Source organism: Cervus elaphus, chromosome 5 (genome assembly GCF_910594005.1).
Source record: "Cervus elaphus chromosome 5, mCerEla1.1, whole genome shotgun sequence".
Classification (NCBI taxonomy): Eukaryota; Metazoa; Chordata; class Mammalia; order Artiodactyla; family Cervidae; genus Cervus; species Cervus elaphus.
The window spans coordinates 1,628,267-1,647,595 of NC_057819.1; the positions used below are offsets into that span (position 1 = coordinate 1,628,267).

A 19,329-nucleotide genomic window follows, 5' to 3' on the forward strand; every position below is an offset into this window, starting at 1 on the left:
TGCTGCTGTGCCGGCCGCCTCCGCGGGGCTGGGAGGTGGGGGGCGTCCCGGGCTCGGGGAGGCCTGGTTGTCTAAGGGGGCCCCTCAGTGGGGGCTCTGAGCCTGCAGGCCCCAGGTTCTGTCGGGGGCCCAGGTCGCTGGGAAAGCGCTGACGGCGTCAGGACGGGGCTCCAGGCTTCCTGGCTCCGAGACCTCCCCCGCTTGGGGTGCGGAGGAAGTGCCAGGAACTGGGGGGCTGTGGGGGCAGTGTGGGGGGCTCTGCCTGCGGGCTGTGCCAGGCCCAGGGCCCAGGGCACTGGGGCCCCCGGATGGCGGCGTCTGCGTCGTCTGTATCCAGGGTGGTCGGGGTTCCAAGGAGGGAGCCACCATGAGGTCTGGAGCCTCGGCTGGCAGACCAGGAGGGCCAGGGAGGGGCCTGGGGCCACAAGTTACCAGCACCCATCAGGCAGGATGCGGGGACACCTGGTCGCCCCCCAGGTCTGCGTCCATCTCCCGGGAGGGACCGCCTCTGCAACAGGGTAGGCCCAGGAAGGGCCCCCATGGGCTCTGCCCCCCGTGAAGCGCCGTGGGGAGCTCCTGGGGGGGTGGGCGCCTTTGATAACCTGACCGCTGTTGTGGGCAGTGCCCGAGCCGCCCACAGGGATGCGCCCAGATCCGCCAGAGGCACAGCATTCCCGGAGCGCTCACCTCCTGGGTTGGGCCTGGCCGGGGCCGGGGCCGGGGCCTGCAGCCGCCTCCCGTGTCTGTTCAGGGCCTGGGAGCCTGAGCTGCAGCCCCGCGATGCCCCCGCCTCCACATTTCCAGAGCCTCCCCCTCGCAGGGGAGGACTTGGCGGGCACTCGGGGCGGCCTGGCAGCTCTTGGGACCCTGGCCACAGCACCCTTGGGGTGCTTCACCCCATGTCTGGCCTTCCGCTCCTGGTGCGGCCCCAGAGCCGGCCCAGCTGGGGGCCAGAGGCTACGCAGGTGCATCCTGGACGGGGACACAGCCTGTGGGAGTGGGCTGGGGGGGGAGCCCAGCTGGACCCCGCCTGGCCTGAGCAGCTGGGCCCGGACGGAAGGAAGGGTGGGTGCCCACAGCTTCCACAGGCTGGCGCGGGGCTGGGCAGGAATGCCACGGCCCACGAGGGGCCTGCTGGGCACCCCACCCCCATCACCTGGGTGCGGCCATGGGCTCGCGGGGCTCCCCCGGCCTGGCCCGGACCTGGAGGAGCACGCTCGAGGCCCACGGTGGCAGGCAGCGAGGACTGCTGAAGAGCCCCTCTGCCTGCCTCCTGCCCACTCTGGGCAGAGGCTTCATTGGACTCAGAGCTCGTGGCAGATGACACAGGACCTCTGGGGCAGACCCCCACCCCTCCTGCCTCTGCCAGGAGGCTGCGGACCCTGTGTTTCCAGGGCAGGTGGGTTCCAGCGCCTGGGGAGCTGGCTCTAGGGCTGGAGTCCCGCTGGCCCAGCCAAGTGCCCCCGTCTCGAGGACACGGCTACCCCAGGCCTGGGACACCCACGCAGAGGAAGGGCTTCCCTCTGGGCCCCGCGGGTGAAATCCGAGGGCTTTGGCCCTCTGGCCCACGGGGCTGGCTTCAGCCCCTGGGCACTGGCTGGGGCCGGGCCACACCTGCGGAAGTTTGGGCAGGAAGGTTTGGGCCCCGGAAGGAAACTGGGACCCACGCTTGGGGGTGAGCGTGACCCGGGGTCAGCTGAGTGTGGTCCCCGCCTTATGAACCCCGCCGACCCATCTGGGCCCCAGGCGACTCAGGCAACTCCCTGGATGTCTGTCGAGTGAGGATTTGAGTGAATTCGGGCCCATGGGAAGGGTTTTGTCCCCCTGTAGGAGTTTGTCCCTCAGGAAGGCCTAGAAGCCAGGGAGGGAAGCCGAGGGCCTGGAGGGTGGTCCTTCGTGGTCTGACAGCTCCAGGGGCAGCAGGACAGAAAGACAACAGCCCTACTCTACAGGTGAGGCAAGGGGCCCCCCAAAGCCAGCAGGGGAGGTGAGTGCATGGGCGGGGGAGAGGGAGCCAGCTGAGCTGGACCAGGGCGGGGCTGGGGGTGGGGCGGGGGGCTGAGCCGGGGGCGGGGTCACGGGGACGCGCTCCCGCGCCTCTCCCCGCGAGGTCTCAGGGTCCCATCCTGCTTCCCAGCACCCCTCCTGTGCCCGGGGAGGGGGCCACTGGACATCAGCGGAGATGGGAACGGGGTCCCCGCTGGCCGAATGGGGCTGGGGATGAACTGGGAAGGCTGCACTCCCGCACGGAGGAGCCCCCCGCTTCCCTCCAGCGCTTCCCCTGAGCCTGTGGGCTTGCTGCAGAGACAGCTGCTCCGCCAACCCGGCCCCCACCCAGGGGGCCAACAAACAGCGCCCCCACCCTGGGGTTCCTGCGAACGTTTGGCAGCGACACCCCGGCCTCAGAGCGGCTTGTCCTGCTGTGCTCAGAACTTGGGTGGCCCCGTGTCTGTCCAGAGTCAGGGTGGAAGGGGGGTCCCCTTGAGTGGCTGAGCTGGAGACGGATGGACGTGGGGCGTTCCCATTCGGAATCACACAACCCTGGATCTGTGAGGCGGGCAGATGAAGGACTCCCAGGGCGAAGAGTCTGAGATCCCAGGGGGTCGAGGAGGCCGAAGGTGACTCCTCCTCCTTTTGCTCAGAGAAGTTGGGGAGGGGGAAGGACCTGACCTGGGGAGGGCTCAGAGGGGTCACTGGAATGGGGGCGGCTTCTTAGAGGCCAATCTTGGACCAGCGCACTGCCGGCCAGACTCGGGAAGCGGGGCAAGGCTGGGGACCAGCCCCAGGACCCTGGTTTGAGGCTAAGCTTTCTCCTTCCGGAGCGGGCGCCGTGGAAAGGGCCGAGGACACCAGGCACAGGGCACTTCCCGTTGGCGACACGGTGACCGGGGGCTGGCGCGCCCCGGGGCTTCGCGCAGGAGGGGAGCGAGTGCGGGCCTGCGCCCCGGGCCGAGAGAATCGTCGGAGGGGACGAGGCAGGTGGCCTGAGCGGACGCGGGAGCCGGGAGCGTGGAGGGCGCGCGGGGGGCACGAGCCGCCGCACGAGGCACCCCAGGCTCCGCGCACGGCGGGGCGGGCGGGCGGGCGGCGGGGCGGGGCGCGGACCGCGTGGGGCTGGAAGTCGCCGGCGGGGGGCGCCCGCGGGCGGAGTCGGAGCCCCAGCGACGCCGAGACCGCGGGCGCCGGCTCTCGAGCAGCAGGTCAGTGGGGGCCCCGGGTCTGGGGTCGCAGGTGGGCGGCCAGGGTCATCGGGCCGGGAGCGCGGGCGGCGCAGGCCCTCTCCTTCAGGCGCGCGGCCGTTGTGTCTCTTCCCGCCGCTCCGACAGCCGGTTCGAGGGCTGGGGTCCGCGCCCCGCCGGCGGCGGGAACGGCGGGCGCGGGGGCGGCTGGGGCGCGCCGCCGGCTCCCCAGCGCGGTCGGGGGCGCTGCGCGGACTCCTCCGGACCGTCCCCGGGCTGGACCGGAAGGCGCGCAGGGCAGGCGGCGAGGAGAAGGGGCTAGAGCGCGCGACCCCGGCGGCAGGGGCGGGGGCGGCGCGGTGCGCCCGGGCTCCGGGCCCTCGCCGAGCCCTCGGGGGGCGCAGAGGCCGGCCGGAGCGGGGCGGGCGGCCCCCGCGGGCCGGGACTTCCACCGGCGGAGCGCCTAAGCGTCCCGGCGTCCCGGGGAGGCTGGGTGAGCGGACGGCGTCCGAGCGCCTAGGGCGCGGCGAGGAACGGAGCTGAGCGCCGGCCGAGAGCGGGCGCGTCCGGTGGGCGCTGGTGGCGGGAACCGGCCTCGGGGGCCCGCCCCGGGGGAGGCCGGGGTGGGGACCGTTCTGAAGGCCCGCTGGGGCCGCCCTGAGCCGAGGCGGGACTGGCGGGAACGGTGGCGGCCCTCGAGGGGCTTGGCTTCGGGTGCCCAGGGGATGGGTGGGGGTGCTGGCCCGGGCCAGCGAGCGGTGATGTCTGCACTGGGGCGCGGCCACCGCGCGGTAGACTTCAATTTCCCCGACTGCACAATGGGAGGAAGGCGGGGGCCGAGGGCTCCGCGGGGGAGAGGAGAGAAGCTGGGAGCGGAGGGCGTGTCCCCACCCCCTTTTCTCTGGACGCAGCTGACCCCTGGGGGACGGCGGGGCTGGCTCCCTGAGCCGGCTCCCCTTCCCCATTTCAGGCGCCCCGAGCCTGCGTCCACCCGCGGGATCTGTGCCCTTTTCCCGCGGGGATCCCAGGCTGCCCCTCCTCACCGCCAAGCCCAGCTGGGCTGCCCCCCCCACCCCCCGCCCCGTGTCTGGCCCAGGGCCTGCCATGGACAGTTCTTGGGCGCACAGCAGGCCGGGCAGGTGGGGTGGTGTCGGGGGCTCCTCCTCCTAGGGTGGGCTGGAGAGGCTCTGCCCCCCGGGCCAGGCCCCATCCCAGGGTGTCCGCTCCTCCTCGCTCCACCCGGGTCCTTTGGAGGTCCCCGGGCTCTCCCAGGTCCCGGATGTCTCTTGGACCACTGGCCCGTCCCCTTAGAGCAGACCGTATTCTGGGCTGACCCGGCCTCCCTCTTCAGTGCTTCGGGAAAGTGGAGGACTCCCCACACACGGCCGACGGGAGACAGGACTTTGGCCAGGTGAGTGTGTGTGGGCTTGCACGCTTCCTTTCTCACATGGGCCTGGAACGTGCAGGTCCCCAGACGTCCCCCAGTCTGCCCCCTAGGAGTCCGCAGCTCACGGGGGCCGTGGGTGGCTTCAGGGGCAGCCGGATTGCGAGGCCTGAACATCCAAATGTTCTGGTCTGGATCCACTCACTGGGCTTCCTGCCCCGGCCAATCTGCCTTCTCATCCTGTGAAACACGCGGGATGGTGTGCTCAGGGCTTCAGGTTCGGGGCTGTCGGGGGGGTGGACAGATTGGGGCCTGTGCTTGAGCTGGGAAGCCCTGGGGAGAGGCTGTTAGGCTTGCGGGGCTGGGGAACCCCAAGAGACCCAGAGCCCCAAGGTCTCTCATCACAAGAGACCACTGTCAGCAGAGGGCCAGGTGGACAAGCGGCGGGTGGGGAGCAGGTGCTGGCTCCCGGGCATCGCACCCTGCAAACTGCGGGGCCCCCGAGGCAGCGTCCACCATGCAGGGCCGTGGCCCCGGGGCTCACAGCACTGATGTGAAAGCTGCCAGCCGCTCTCGTTCCATCTAACCTGCCTGACTCCCGAGACCCCTGCCTCTGTGAGCTGGGACTGGTCTTATGGGCGCTGCTGTCTGCTGAAATCTCTGCACCCGTGAGAGTCCAGGGCAGCAGGGCCAGAGGGCAGGCAAGGGCTTGAAGGCTGACTTGAAAAGATGTTCCAGGCGGTGTGTGTGTTCGGCGACCCCGAGGAGACCCCTTCTGAAGCTCAGCTTCAGAAGGATGAGCTCCAGCTCTTGGGCCTGGGGAGTGCAGGCGGCCCCAGGAGGGTTTGCCCTGGAAGTTGAAGGGACGGCAGAAGCTCGGAGCTGCGATGCTGGGAGAAGCTCTCCTGGGAGACTGCTCCCCTCCCGGGCAGGGCTGGGAGGGAAGTGGCCGGGGTCCCCCCATACCCTCCCCCAGTCATGGGAGGGCCCCCTGGGCGTGGAAGCCACAGGATCCTGACAGGGTGTGGGAGGGGCTGGGTGGAGGGGGGCTGCCCTCCCTCTAGGGGCAGAGGGGGTGGGGGTCGGGGAGGCAGGGTGCTCCAGCTTTCCAGGCCCCCCGAGCCTTCCCTGACATGCCTGAGCCGTGCCTGTCCCCGGAGCGCTCTTCCAGACGGTTCCAGCCCGCACCCACTCCTGCAGGAAGGGCGTGTGAAAACCTGCTGAGCAGGGAGGGTCCTGCAGCTCCAACCTCAGTTGCCGCCCCCGTCGGTCCAGCCGTCCATCCCCGGGAAGAGAGATGGCCTTGGGGTGTGCGAGGCAGAGGCAGGCAGGGGCCGCCCGGTGCCTCCCTGCCCCCGGCAGGGCGGTGGTTTCCACGCTGATGCCCCCAGGTCTGCCCATCTTCGCAGGAGGGTTCACCTCTGGCCCCTCAGTAGCCTCTGCAAACCCCAGGCGGGCATGCGGGGCCACTGAGGGGTCAGGGAGCCAGCCACTCTGGCCCACCCACCCCCATCCACCCACAGAGCTGCGTCAGCACCTCTCCATGCCTTGGGCCCGGAAGGGGGTCTGCCTCCCCCACCCCCCGTGTGGACGCCTCCGAGAGCCCCAGGCACTGCCCCTGGAGCCGGCCAGCCCCCGCCAGCTCCCACGCCGGGCCCCCTACAGTCTGTCGTCATTTGGAAAGCACCCCCCCACCTTGCCCTCTTCAAGCACAGGAGCTGGTCCTGCCAGTTGAAGATTCACCTGGAAGGGGTCTGGGAGCCGAGACCCCCCAGGGATGACACCCCTGGCTCAGGTCTCGGAGCGTGGGCTGGAGGAGTGGGCACTCAGGGCCCTGTGTGAGGAGTGGCCCCTTGGAGCGGGGTGTCAGGGGAGGTGGCCAAGGGGTGCCATCTGAGGCTGGGGGCCGGGCCCGCAGCCTGTCCGGCGTCTGGCCTGGACACCAGGGGACAGGGAGGTGGCCCGAGGCCCCCAGCAGGGAGACGGGCCCTTTATGTAGCCCCAGGGCCTGCTGTGGGGAGGGCCCGTGGGGCGGGGACCAGTGCAGGGAGCGCCCTCAGCCCTGCCCCTGCCCACATCCTGCCCTCAGGTTCCGAGAGCAGCGGCTGCACCCCCGGGGGCCCTGGGGGAGGGATCACTGGCCGGCGCCCACTTGGGGACTGGCCGTGCCGAGTTCCTCGGGCTGGCAGCCCTGCAGGGCCGGAGGGAAGAGGCCCCGCGGCTCCTCCAGGCAGCGCTGGAGTCACTGCTCTGCTGGTGGGTTTGGAGAGGGGCCTGGCGGGTCCCAGGACCCTGGGGGCTTGGGGGAGGCTCATGCCCAGACTTGGGGCCCCCCAAAGGCCAGCGAGGGGCTCGCAGTTGGAGAGAACCCAGCTGCCCAGCTGTCTCTCCCACTCTTGCTGCCCACCAAGCCCCCTCCGTGAGACAGATGTCGGCGTTGCCACCTTCAGGCTCTCGACTGCCTGCTCTGTGAGGCCTGGGCGACGATTCTTGGTGTGTGCTCACGCCCCTGATGCTCTCAGCTCGTGCGCACGCCGTGCTGTGTGCCTCGCGGCCCCTCTGCGCTTCGCTTCCACGGTTTCATTTCTGGCTGGTGTCTGCCCGACCTTCTCAGCGCTGCCAGGGATTCTTGTTCTTCTTTAGGGATGCCTTTCCTTTCTTGCTCTGAAGACCCTAAGTACCTTTGATCATCGTTTCGGTTACTGGATTGCCTCCGTCTCTTTTGGAATGAATCAGCCTGTGTTGTGGCCACCGGTTGCTCATCTTTCTCACCCTTAGTTTTCTTCCTGTGCTTTGAAACTGCGCTTTGCAGCCTGAGTGGACCTGAGGTCTTGGAGGTGGGGCGTGACCCGCACACCAGGGTGAGTGGCAGCTCTCGGGACGGCCTCCCGGGACCACAGCGCCTTAGGACCCCGGCTGTGGGCTCAGGCCGGGCAGCGGCTGGTACCAGGCTCCCTGGGCTCCGGCAGGCGGGGTGCTGCTGGGCATGGGGTCAAGTTCTCGGAAACACTTGCTGAGAAGTTGGTGGAGGGGTCTCAGGCTGGGGCTCTGGAGCCCGGGAAGAGGCCCGGCGTGGCTGCGACAGGCCAGGCGGTATCCCGGCCTGCGCGGTCCTCAGGGGCGGGTGTAGGGAGCTGTGTGCTCGCTGCCAGGCGCTCCGTCCAGCAGGCCCTGGGGGGCCGCCCGCCATCTGGGTGTGTGTACACAAAGCCTCGCCGGTGGGACGGACCAGGAGCTGGGAAGCGTGTGGGTTGTGATTACACAGAGGTTTTAATCCGAGCGGCCAGGCTGGTGAGGGTGAGGAGGAAGGCTGGATGGAGCCTGTCTGCTGGGGAACCCCGTGGGGCTGCCCTCCCCAGGCTCAGCATGCTGCTTCCCTGGCACGTGACTCTGGCCTGCCGTGGATGGCTTCTGCCCTCTGCTCTGTCCCTGGCCGGCGACAATCACGAGGAAATACTGCATCATTAATACTTAATTGCCCCTCCTGGCTAGCGACAGATGACTCGAGGATTAACGAGGGCCAACAAAGAGGGATAGGAAGTTGCCAGATCTGGGTCTGGGCCCTGGGGCCTCTGACCTTCCTGTGGCTCTGGGAAGCCTCCGGAGGCGGGGCTACGGGGAGGTGCCCAAGGCCCCAGGAAGCCTCCTTGCTGCTGTTTTCCATGGGCATTTCCCCAGTAAGGCTCATGGGGGCCCCTAGGCCCCTGCAGCCTCCTTTCCTGAGCTCCCCAGCAGGCCCGCGGAGCCTGGGCTCTGGGGTGGAGCCCGGGGGGTGGTCCCGGCGGGGGGACACAGGTCTGGGTGGTCAGCGGGGGGGCTGGAGCCTGGTTCTCCCGAGCTGTGCGCATTGATTCCCGGTTCCTGTCAGTGACACAGGAGCAGCTTGAAACTGGCCATCACGGGAGCACTGATACCCAGCAAAGTCCGGCAAAGGGCCCAGGCTGACTAGCGGTCTGACGGCCGGGATGCTGCGGCCGCCTCCAGCCCGCCTGCCCCGGGCGCCCCTCGCGTGCTCTGCTGGGCGCTGGAGGGCTGGGTCTGGCCGACGCCCGGTGATCTGTGTGGCCGGGGCTGTGCTCGCAGCTGCGGGAGGCAGACGGGAGCCCGGGGCGCAGGGGCGCGCTGGCTCTGCGAGAGCGGACCTGGACGGGAGGGCGCCCCCGGCCACCGGTGGACAGCAGGAGGGCGGCTCCAGCTTGGCTCCAAGTGCCGTGAGGCCTGGACGCCCCGGGTGCAGAAGGTGATGGGGACGCCCTGCAGATTAGAGGTCCCAGGAGGTGGTCACCAGAGGGCTTGGCCTTGGTCCTGAGGCCCTTCTGGGCCAAGCATCGTGGCTCTCGTGGGGTCAGCCAACATCCACACACAGGTGCGGGCTGTGTTCCCCCATCACTGGGGCTCCAGGCGGTGGGCCCAGACAGTCCAGCTTCAGCTCCCCAGAAACGTGGTACCGGCCTGGGTCAGCCGGCCCCGGGGCCCTTGGTCTGGGAGGTGGTCCCGGCAGAGTCAGGCTTCCAGTGTGGGCCACGCACTGCCAACGCAGCTTCCCTGGGAGGGGCTGAGGCAGGGCAAGAAGGATGGCAGGGGGTCGGCAGGAGGCCGGCGGCTCACTGGTGGGGGGACACAGGTCCCCAGGCCGGCACTGGACCCGGGAGGCCCCCCAGAGGGGAGCCGGCCCCTTCGCTGCGGTGGGAGGACGGAGAGACCTGGGGGCGGGGCTTCAGCGGTCAGGCGCCCCAGGGGGAGCAGCAAGGGACACCGCGTGGCCCGGGGCGGCCCACCTCTGCTGCCGGCCAGTGCTGTGAGCCACTGGCCAGCACGTGCCGTCTGGGCAACAGGGGCTCGGTAGGACTTGTTCCTGGCGGCTGGGAGACCCCGCAGGCTGCAGGGACCCCTCGGTTTGTCGGGGGCCCCGCCTCCTCTCTCCTGCTCTGTGTCATGGGGTGCCCACCGCCGGCTGCAACCGCTGGAAGCTGGGGGCAGTCAGAAGGAAGCTGGGGGGTCCTCTGTCGCAGCGGCACAGCACCTCCTGGACCGGGTGAGGGGACCGGCCCTCTGAATGCAGCCAGGGGCCACGAGCAGCCTTCTCCCAAGGTGGCCTGTCCATCTGATCCCTCGCGGCCTCAAGGAGAGAGGGCGGGGCAGCCCCCAGCCCACTGCGGGCACCTTCCGGCTTCCTGTCCCCGTGGCCCGCGGCCACCACTGGCCGTGCGCACCTGGAGCCCCGGCAGGGGAGCTCTGGGCGGGAGGAGGGTGGACTTGGCACGGGGGACCCTGCCGGGCGGCACAAGGGAATATGACCGGGAAGCAGAGGCGGCGGAGAGAGGCCTCGGAGTGGCGGGGGGAGCGGGGACGTTCCACCAGCTCAGGGGGTCCCTGGGAGGCGGCCTGCTTCTGCAGAGTGCTGTCCCGGATTCTTGACACCAGGATATTTTGACTCGGGGCGGGGGGCTGTTTCACGCGTGTTCGTTTTCTGCTCATAGAATCACGGGGGTCCAGCCTCCCCGCTGTGTCAGTGGGGAAACCGAGGCCCGGACAGGTACATCAGTTGCCGGTGCCTTCGAGTCCGGGCCGAGCACCCCCGCGGGCGGAGGAGCCGGCTGGGAGCGGGCGTGGGAGGAGGCAGCGGGCGGGGCTGAGGAGCGCCCCGCCCAGACGCGCAGCAGCGGGCGGGGGCTGCTGGGGGGCGGGCCCCCTCCGAGCGCTCCAGCACCAAGGCTGCACTCCCAGTGGGGCGCCCAGCGGTGGGAGCGCGCGGGGCCTCTGGGCAGCTCCCGGCTCTCAAGGATGGAGCCAGCCGGCTGAGCAAGGAGGGTGGTCCCGGCAGACCCAGGGGCTTCCAGGGGAGGGGTGGCGGGGCTGCCACAGAAGCCTCGAGAAGCGAGCTGAGCCCGGGGCGGGGAGGGGGGGTACCACAGAAGCGACTCACCTCTGCGAGGTCTTGGTTTCTCTGGGAGAAGACTCGGGCTGACCTGACCCCCGCCTTCCAGGAGGGCCGGGGCACGGTGGGTCGTCCTCGGGCCGGTGCCTGCCTGGCGGGGGCCGGGGGGCGGGCGGCTGCCCGGGTATCTCCGGCCGTGCCTCGAGGTCCAGCTGCTCACGAGCTTTCTCTCTTGGCAGGGGTCTCAGGACCTGAAGCAGAGCTGAGAGATGCCGCCGGAGCGCCTGGAGGGGGCCTGCCTTCTGGAGACGCCCCGTGGGCGGTGAAGAGTGCTGGGGGAGCCCCCGACCGACGGCAGGGTCACCCCGGCTCCTGCGGAGAAGGGGCTCGGGGCCTGGGCGGCGCCGGCCGCGCCGCAGCTATGGACCGAGCGCTGGCGCGGCCCGCGTCCTCGCTGAGCCCGCCCGCCGGCCTCCGCGCGCGCCATGCCCGGCTTCGCGGTGTACATCGCGGTGGAGCTGGCCATCGCCGTGCTGGCCATCCTGGGCAACGTGCTGGTGTGCTGGGCCGTGTGGCTCAACAGCAACCTGCAGAATGTCACCAACTACTTCGTGGCGTCGCTGGCGGCGGCCGACATCGCCGTGGGGGTGCTCGCCATCCCCTTCGCCGTGACCCTGAGCACCGGCTTCTGCGCCGCCTGCCACAGCTGCCTCTTCTTCGCCTGCTTCGTCCTGGTGCTCACGCAGAGCTCCATCTTCAGCCTGCTGGCCATCGCCATTGACCGATACATCGCCATCAGAATCCCGCTCCGGTGAGTCCTGCTCTGGGGTGCCTCGTGCAGGGCCGCACCCGTGAGGGGCTGTGCCGGGGGTCAGGGTGAACCAGGGGTCAGGGTGAACTCGGGGGTCAGGGCGAACCAGGGTCAGGGGGAACTCGGGGGTCATGGTGAACCAGGGTCAGGGTGAACTCGGGGTCAGGGTGAACCAGGGTCAGCGTGAACTCGGGGGTCATGGTGAACCAGGGGTCAGGGGGAACTCGGGGGTCAGGGTGAACCAGGGTCAGGGTGAACTCGGGGTCAGGGTGAACCAGGGTCAGGGTGAACCCGGGATCAGGGTGAACCCGGGGTCAGGGTGAACTCGGGGGTCAGGGTGAACCCGGGGTCAGGGTGAAGTCGGGGGTCAGGGTGAACTCGGGGGTCAGGGTGAACCCGGGATCAGGGTGAACTCGGGGGTCAGGGTGAACCCGGGGTCAGGGTGAACTCGGGGGTCAGGGTGAACCCGGGGTCAGGGTGAACTCGGGGGTCAGGGTTTGGTCTGGTGTGTGTGTGAGCGGGGACGGGGCCGCAGGGCTGCCCAGGGCTTGGCTGGCCAGCAGCTGTGCGCCGCCGGCTGATCGCCGTGGGCTGGGCCAGGCTGGTACCCCCGGGGCTACCTGGGAGAGGCTGCCATGCTGCAGCTCCTGGTGACCCGTGTGTCCAAGCCTGGGGTGGCTGCATCTGAGCCTCCCCTCACGCAGCTGATGCTGGGGTGGGGCGGGCCCCACGGGAAACCACAGGGCCCTGCTGGAAGCCGCCTTCTTCCAGCCCCTCTGGGCCAGCCTGCAGCTTGCAGTTAGGGAAATGACCCCGAGGGGAAGTGACTTGGCCTGATGCCTGTGAGTCACTTGGACCTCTATGCAAATTGTGTTTCTCAGTCACTGGGTGCTCTCCGCCCCGGTGGGGTTTTCCTGGTGAAACTTGTGAAATGACTTCAGGCAAGTGCTGTGGAAACAAAGACTCTCTCCGAGGCTGAGTTCACTGAAATGCAGCCTCCACCCACACCATCACCACCCTGGCCGGGCTAGGAAGTGCGTCCCTCCCCACCCCACCCCTGAGGGAGGCAGGGCCGAAGCCCCCCGACTCAGGGGGCTTCGGCCCTGCCTCCCTGCCCCTCCGTTCCATGGCGGCAGGCCCGAGGAAGGTGGTGAATGCGCACAGGTGGCGCCTACTTCCGGAGCAGCCCCATGCTGGGCTGAGGGCACCCCGGCTGGCATGGGGCAGATGCTTGATGAGCAAGTGGAAAGGGTGCGTGTGGAACCCGAGGGCACGCTTAGAGATCATTTGCTCTCATCATGTGGGTGGGAAAGCAACGGAAGCGTCAGCCCCTGGGGCCACGCTGCAAGCTGGCAGCATGGCAGGACCGGGTCTGGGAAGGAGCACGCCTGCCGCCGGCTGCCTGGTCAGGCAGCCGTTACTGCCCCCGGGGCTCTTGGGGGACAGCAGACGCCTGCGTCCCGCGAGAGCCTAGGACCCTCGTCAGAAGGAAAGGCGACCCCGGCCCTAACCTTGGACCAGCCTGAATGGCAGGCTGGAGTCCAGGCTGGTCCAGGACACAGAGGTTGGTCTGACTGACGTCCCCTTCCAGGCCAGGGCTGCTGTGGCCCTGATTCAAGCAAGGGACAGCAGGTCTTGGGGCGATCAGGGCTGCTGATCGCAACAGAGAGGCCCATGGCTTCTTTTTCTTGTCTCTTCTCTGAGACTCAGAAGTCCCAGCCTCCCTCCCTGGTGCAAGTGGGTGGCCCGCGCTGTGTGATGGTGGGGAGTCCGCTGCCCCTCTCTGGGCCCGTTTTTCATCGGTTCCAGGGGCCGGGTCTCTAGCCCTTGATGCTCACAAAGGTGTTTTGAGGGCCCAGTGAGTGGACTGGCGTGGTGGGGCCCTGTGGGAGGATGGCAGGAGGGTGGATGGGGATTCAGGCCTTTCTGAAGCTGCTGGAGGCTCAGAGCTGTGGGCCTGGCCACCCCTCCTCAGCCCTGCCTGCCTCCCGGGCCCTGTGACCTTCAGGAATGGGGCCTAGTCCCACCCCGACCTCAGCCATCTGAGCTCCATGAGGCAGGGCTCTGGAGGGGCCGGCCTGGCTCCCGGGTCAGGCAGCCGTGGGCTGACGGTGGAGGTGATGTTCGTCCCTCCGGGGCCGGGCACCACCACCGCCAGAGGATGTGAGCTCACGTCTCCGCTCATCCCCGGCCGGCGACATGGCCTCCGGCGGCTGTGACCCTCCTGTTGCTCAGGAGGATGGCAGCAGCTGCTCCGAAGGAAAAGTGTCTCCTGACCCTGGGACGCCAGGGCCGGGGGACAAGGCGTGGGACGCTGTCTGCTGGGGCGCCCGAGAACAGGCCGGGCGTGAGGGGGACGAGACAGAGGCAGGTGGGACCTGGAGCTCCTGGCAGCTCTGGGGCCGCTGCCCGGCTCGGGACGCTCGTCCCTGCCCCCTCCAGCGGAAGCCAGCCCGGCCCGTGTGCTGTTTCCTGCTCTGCTCAGGAGGCCCGCTGGCTGCTCTGAAGTCCAGCCTCTGACGATGCTCTAAGGTGCCCGTCCCCAGGCCCGCACCATTCACCGTTAATTTCTCTTTAAAAAAATAGTGCAGCTTCAGAAAGATGTCCATGCGCCTCCCGTGTGCATGGGCCCTGCTGAGCGAAGGCAGAGCCTGCCCAGAGGTGGGGACGGGCGTGCTCCGCGTCCCCAGCGGACAGACTCCTGGGGGCACTTCAGGGCCACCTCCCTCCTCTCTCGTCAGCCCCTGGCGACTGCTCTCTCCAGACCCGGGGAGCAGCCTCCCCGTGGGGCTGCAGAGTCCTGGCCTGGGTGCTGGATTGCCCCAGAGGGCAGACCCAAGCGCCCTGGCTTCTGAGTGGGAGATGGAGACAGCGCTCCCTGCAGGGCATGACACCGAGCCTGCTGCGGGTGCACCGGGATGCGAGCTGGTGTTGGGGGGCAGGTGTAACGGGGGTCCCGCCTGGACAGACGCCCCGGGGAAGGAAGGAGCCTGCGGACGGGCCCTGGGCAGGGAGAGGGGACAGGTGCATGGCCCACGGGGCTTGTGAGGCGGCTCAGGCCTGCCCGCACCTGGGAGGGAGGGTGGGTTTCAGCTGCGGGCCACGGCGCCTTTGGATGACTGGGGAGAGCTCTGCTTTCTCCTGACTGAAGGGCAGATTGGCACTGAGTCCCACCGAGAACTGGGCAGTATGATGGGTCACAGGGTAAGCCCCCAGTGGGAGAGATGGGGCGGTGTGATGGGTCACAGGGTAGCCCCCAGTGGGAGAGATGGGCCCCCAGGACTGCGCAGCGCTGGCTGACTTGGGCACACCCCCGCGCGGCAGGCAGGCTGTCTGAGGCCCCGCGGGGCAGGACGAGACCGCCTCGGTCACAGACACAGCCCGGGGGCTGCCGCTGGGCCAGGCTGGGGCGTGGCCGTGGCGCCCCATTTGAGCCCAAATGTTGACCCGGTCCCCTGGGAGCCTGGGTCCAGGGCTCTCGGCCTAAGAGGCTTTCTTTTGAGTAACAAGATTAATCTGTCTGGGCGGTCCTTAAATAAGAACTGCACGTATTAAAACATCAAAAGGCAGAGAAGCAAGCCCGGTGAGGAGCTGGGCCCTTGCCCCCTGCCCCGCTGCCTTCCGGGAGGGCGAGGCCGGGCCTCCTCCAGACATCCTCTGCCCAGACGCGTGCCACCCGTGTCTGCTCCTGTCCCCAGGAGGGGCTTCCTTCACAGCCTGCAGCGGCCGACTTCCTCTCCTGGGTTTCCTCGTCTGCATGGAGACAGCTGGATGGCACGGGCTCTTTAGCCGTGTTCCCAGCAGCCGTCATGCTGGGCCCCGGGTTCACTCGGGGAATGTCAGTAAGCCTCGTCTCCCTCAGCAGCTGCGCGCTGGGACTGCAGGTGAGAAGGCTGGCCTCTGCTTGATTGCCTCCAATGACAGGAGGCTCACTCCTGCCTGAGGCGGCCCGTGTCTCCTGTGAACAGCTCCCTCACCCTGAACCCACCTGCCTGCGGTTTCCACCCCCGATCTCGGTTCTGCCCTCACGGGACAGTGCTCCAGGCCTTGCGTTCTGAGTCCCGTTTTGCAGACGAGGAAACTGAGGCTCAGAGTGACAGAACGTGGCTAAACAGGAACACACCAGCGCTAGAACCCAGAGAGGGGTATGCTTTTCTTCAGAAAAATGTCAGCATTAAAATCGCCTCCTACTCAATGAGATTATATAAATTGCTGTTTGCGGAGCACTAGAAACAGTGTCTAGCACACAGCAAATGCTACGTAAGAATTAAATGGGGGGGAAAAAAAACCTCTGACCTTACATTTGAAGCTCCAGAACCGGAAATAGGACGGTGTAGACTTTCTGTGGCTTGGGCGAACTGGGCAAGCCCATGACCTCTTCCTGCCAGAGGCACCCAAGCCCGCAGTGACTGGGGCCCCAGAGCTCGGGAGAGAGGGGTCCTGCTCGGGCACTGTTTGGGTTCAGAACTGACAGACTCGCCTTGGCCCGAGTAGCCTCTGGACTCCTGGAATGTCTACGGCAAGGCCACGCCTCTCCTGGCGTCTCAGTTTCCCCACCTAGAGAATGAATGGTTAGATGAGAGGTCAGAGGCCACCAGGTTTTCTCTTTTCCTTAATGTGAATCAGCTGACAAAATTTAACCCATGGTGATTTTACCCAGAACAGCCGTCTCCCGGCCCCCGAGATCCTGCAGCGCGGGGCAGGCGTGTGTCGCGGTGGGGGGCGCGGGGGTGGCTGAGCGGTGTCTGGGGCCTCCCGCACACTCCATGACAGCCGGCAGCCCGCCTGCCTCGCCCCTTCGTGACCTGCAGGCCCCCCGTGTCTGCTGCCCCTTGAGCTGGTTTCTGTGGAAACTTCTAACCCTGGATTAAGGGAAGCGTGTTTCTCCTCGACACCTATTCCGTCCTGTCTCAGTGATGGTCATGCAGAGATGGACTCAGGATCCACGGGGCCCCCAGCCTTGGGAGCCCAGCTTGGGTGGGATTCGTTGAGCTTGATACTCCTCTGGGAAGATAGCTGACCTGAGCTTTAAAAGGATGGGTGGGGTTTACTGGTAGAGGTGTTGGGGAACCCAACCCCTGAAGCGCAGGTCATCCATCGGAACACTGAGGTCGCCCTCCTCAGTCTGGGAGATGAGTTTTTTTGACTGCCTGTTCTTTAAAATCTCTGCCGTCTTTTTTTTTAAACTGATCTATTTGGCTACTCGAGGTCTCTGTGGCACGTGGGATCTAGTTTCCTGACTGGGGATAGAACCCAGGTCCCCTGCGCTGGGAGTTTGGTGTCCTACCCACGGGACCACTAGGGAAGTCCCTGCCATCTCTTTTCGTTGGCATCAGCTTCTGGGCTGGTGGGTCCGGCCTGTCCCCGAGTGCGGCCCTCCGGAGTAAGGAGCGACTCGGGCCAGGTTACGTCTCCTCTCTGGACCTTACGATCTCGAGCAACTGCGTCCTCTTGAATGTGGAGGCTGCTGTGCAGATGTTAAGACATCCTGACCTCGTCTCTCTCCAGAGGGCTGTGGGTGGATTTGGGAGGGAGATGAGTATCTCATCTGGCCTGGGACCTCCACCCTTCCCCTTCCCGCCTGTGCTACCTGTCCCGGGGGGGGGGGGGCTTCTGGGGACCCCCAGGTCAAGTAGGAAACAGACAGCACGGAGCGCAGGAGGTGTGACCCCCCGACAGGCTGGATCTGGCAGGTGCTGTCCCCAGCCAGCGAGCAGCCTGCTGGCCATTCCCACGCTCCAGGGAAATCCATTCTAGCGGCGCCTAAGATCGACGTGGAGGTTATAACTTCTCCCCTCCCCCTTCCCAAGTCACATTAGTTCCTTCAAACCAAACCAAGTCAAGGACTGCAGGCATCAGAGGACACAGGCAGGGAGGCAGGAAGCGCCTGGTCCAAGACCTCTGAGCCGGTGGGCGGGGTGGGGGGCGGGTGCTGGAGCGGGGCCCCTCCTACCCGGGTGCCCAGGCTCCTCTCTGACGCCCCTCCCCTCTCCCCAGGTACAACGGCTTGGTGACGGGCACGCGGGCCAAGGGCATCATCGCCATCTGCTGGGTGCTGTCCTTCGCCATCGGCCTGACCCCCATGCTGGGCTGGAACAACTGCAGTCAGCAGGAGGGCCGGAACGGCTCCCAGGTCTGCAGGGAGGGCCAGGTGGCCTGTCTCTTCGAGGACGTGGTGCCCATGGACTACATGGTCTACTACAACTTCTTCGCTTGCGTGCTGGTGCCGCTGCTGCTCATGCTGGGCGTCTATCTGCGCATCTTTCTGGCGGCGCGGCGGCAGCTGAAGCAGACGGAGAGCCAGCCGCCGCCGCCGGGCGAGCGGGCGCGGTCCACGCTGCAGAAGGAGGTGCACGCCGCCAAGTCGCTGGCCATCATCGTGGGGCTCTTCGCCCTGTGCTGGCTGCCGCTGCACGTCATCAACTGCTTCACCTTCTTCTGCCCCTCGTGCGGCCACGCCCCGGCCTGGCTCATGTACCTGGCCATCGTCCTGTCGCACGGAAACTCGGTGGTCAACCCCTTCATCTACGCCTACCGCATCCGCGAGTTCCGCCACACCTTCCGCAGGATCCTGCGCACTCACGTGCTGCGGCGGCGGCGGCGGCGCGAGCCCTGCAAGGCGGGCGGCCCCGGCGCCCGCGCCCTGGCGGCTCACGACGCGGAGCGCGTGGGTCTCCGCCTCAACGGCCACCCCCCCGGCGGCGTCTGGGCCAACGGCAGCGCCCCCCGGCCCGACGGCCCCGCCCTGGCGCTGCTCAGCGGGTCCCAGCGGGACGCGCGCCTCCCGGACGTGCAGCTCCAGGGCGGGCGCCCAGAGTCCTCTGGCCCCAGGGGCCCCCGGGGCGGAGCGGGAGTATCCTGAGGACCTGCCGAGTCCGCCCCTTCGGGAGGGAAGGAACTTTCTCCTCCCGCTTGGGAGGACTAGTGGCTCTGGGAGCAGAGTGCATGTGCGGAGACCCCCTTTCTCGCGGTCGGTTCCCACTTTGGACCGAGGAGTGAGCCCCCCGCCGGCTGGAGCAGCATGAGGCCCAGCAGGAAGGGTCTGGAGCCCCCGGGGGCGGCCCCGCACCAGGCCAGCGCCGGCCTCCAGCCCCTGAAACACCTCCAAGTGCCGCCGAGTCTCCGTAGAGCAGGCCGGCTGGCCTGAGGCTGGGAAATGGCCCCAAAGGGCACCCTGCCACACTCCTCCTCCCCGCCCCGCCAGGCTTTCCAAGGGTTCAGAGCTGCTGCGCTTGGTGGTGGCCTTGGACTGTTGTATTTTTTTCCCCAGGAGAAAAGGAAAGCCTGAGGAAACCCTTTTTATTTTACCTTCCCTCCCTGGCTGCTGGCTCTGTTTCAGTCCTGCTGCTAACCTGGCCCCAGGCGTCCGCCACTGCCCTGAGCGGCCGCGCGCGTCCACTTCGAGGCCGGGGGTGGTAGCCGAGGGGACCAGGGCACGGGTGCAGGGAGGCAGTCAGGGCTGGCCAGTAGGGGTGAGTCTAGGTGGCTCCGAGCCGCCCAGGCAGAGGCCCTCTCTGACTGCCTTGCCTTCTGAAGGGAATATTATTTTGTTGTTTTTTTTCTGAGATAAAATAAAAATGAGCCACATTGTGTTTTAAGCTTGTCCGGTGAGAATGGTGTCTGAGTTCCTTCCCCTGTCCACAGTCAGGCCTACCACACGCCTATGGTGTGTGTTGCAGCTGTGAGGTAGACGGCCGGCCTGCCTGTCTGCCTGGGGCCGCGGTGGGCTCCAGGGCGCCCCTCTTCCCAGGGAGCAGGCTGTCTGCTTGCAGCAAAATCCACACGTCCATGTGCACCCCCAAAGGAAGGAGGCGCCCCCCGGACCCCCTCAGTGTGGGGAGCAGGCTACTGCCTCCCTGACACCCTTGCAGCCCTCTTCGCCCCCTCCCTGTGGCCACAGGAATCTGGCATCGATGGGGGGTGTGGATAGAGACTACACTGCCTTCCCCTGGAGCCATCCCCCACCCCCCGCTCCCACCAGGGGGGGTTTCCTGCTCTGACACTGTCTCTGGGCCCTGCCCCCCTCCACCAAGGAGCAGGTGCCCCCCCTTCTGTTCTGGAGAAGCCTGGAGCGAGG

The 19,329-nt window shown here is 67.7% G+C and overlaps 2 protein-coding genes across 11 annotated transcripts; one reads left to right on the forward strand and one right to left on the reverse strand.

Moving 5' to 3' along the window:
* Positions 1–157: 157 nt before the first annotated feature.
* On the reverse strand, positions 158–5,964 carry LOC122695676 (basic proline-rich protein-like). Its single transcript, XM_043905788.1, has 7 exons — positions 5,697–5,964; positions 2,671–3,990; positions 2,363–2,547; positions 1,946–2,166; positions 1,505–1,614; positions 688–1,156; positions 158–386 (listed from the first exon to the last, which is right to left on the reverse strand). Exons 1-7 carry the CDS (start codon positions 5,962–5,964, stop codon positions 158–160), a joined length of 2,802 nt encoding a protein of 933 aa, XP_043761723.1.
* ADORA2A (adenosine A2a receptor) lies at positions 3,132–18,855 on the forward strand. Of its 10 annotated transcripts, none has more exons than XM_043901170.1 (4): positions 3,161–3,200; positions 4,531–4,590; positions 10,681–11,252; positions 17,250–18,855. In XM_043901170.1, exons 3-4 carry the CDS (start codon positions 10,927–10,929, stop codon positions 18,112–18,114), a joined length of 1,191 nt encoding a protein of 396 aa, XP_043757105.1. In that variant the 5' UTR covers positions 3,161–3,200; positions 4,531–4,590; positions 10,681–10,926; the 3' UTR covers positions 18,115–18,855. The 10 variants fall into 10 exon arrangements, with proteins under 10 accessions (XP_043757106.1, XP_043757105.1, XP_043757100.1 ...); XM_043901165.1 differs by having other exon boundaries at positions 3,184–3,200; positions 4,496–4,590; XM_043901163.1 differs by lacking the exon at positions 3,161–3,200 and adding an exon at positions 3,537–3,672.
* Positions 18,856–19,329: the final 474 nt, after the last annotated feature.

Excerpts from the sequence above, each read along its gene's own strand:
- LOC122695676 (XM_043905788.1), bottom strand. The coding sequence starts at position 5,964 with ATGGGCAGACCTGGGGGCATCAGCGTGGAAACCACCGCCCTGCCGGGG. Across the intron at positions 2,167-2,362 it reads ACGTTCGCAGGAACCCCAGG|TGGCCCCCTCCCCGGGCACA; the intron begins GTGGGGGCGCTG and ends GCTGATGTCCAG. Across the intron at positions 1,157-1,504 it reads GAGGGAAGCCCTTCCTCTGC|GTGATGGGGGTGGGGTGCCC; the intron begins GTGGGTGTCCCA and ends GGCCGCACCCAG.
- ADORA2A (XM_043901171.1), top strand. The coding sequence starts at position 10,927 with ATGCCCGGCTTCGCGGTGTACATCGCGGTGGAGCTGGCCATCGCCGTG. Across the intron at positions 11,253-17,249 it reads GCCATCAGAATCCCGCTCCG|GTACAACGGCTTGGTGACGG; the intron begins GTGAGTCCTGCT and ends CCCTCTCCCCAG.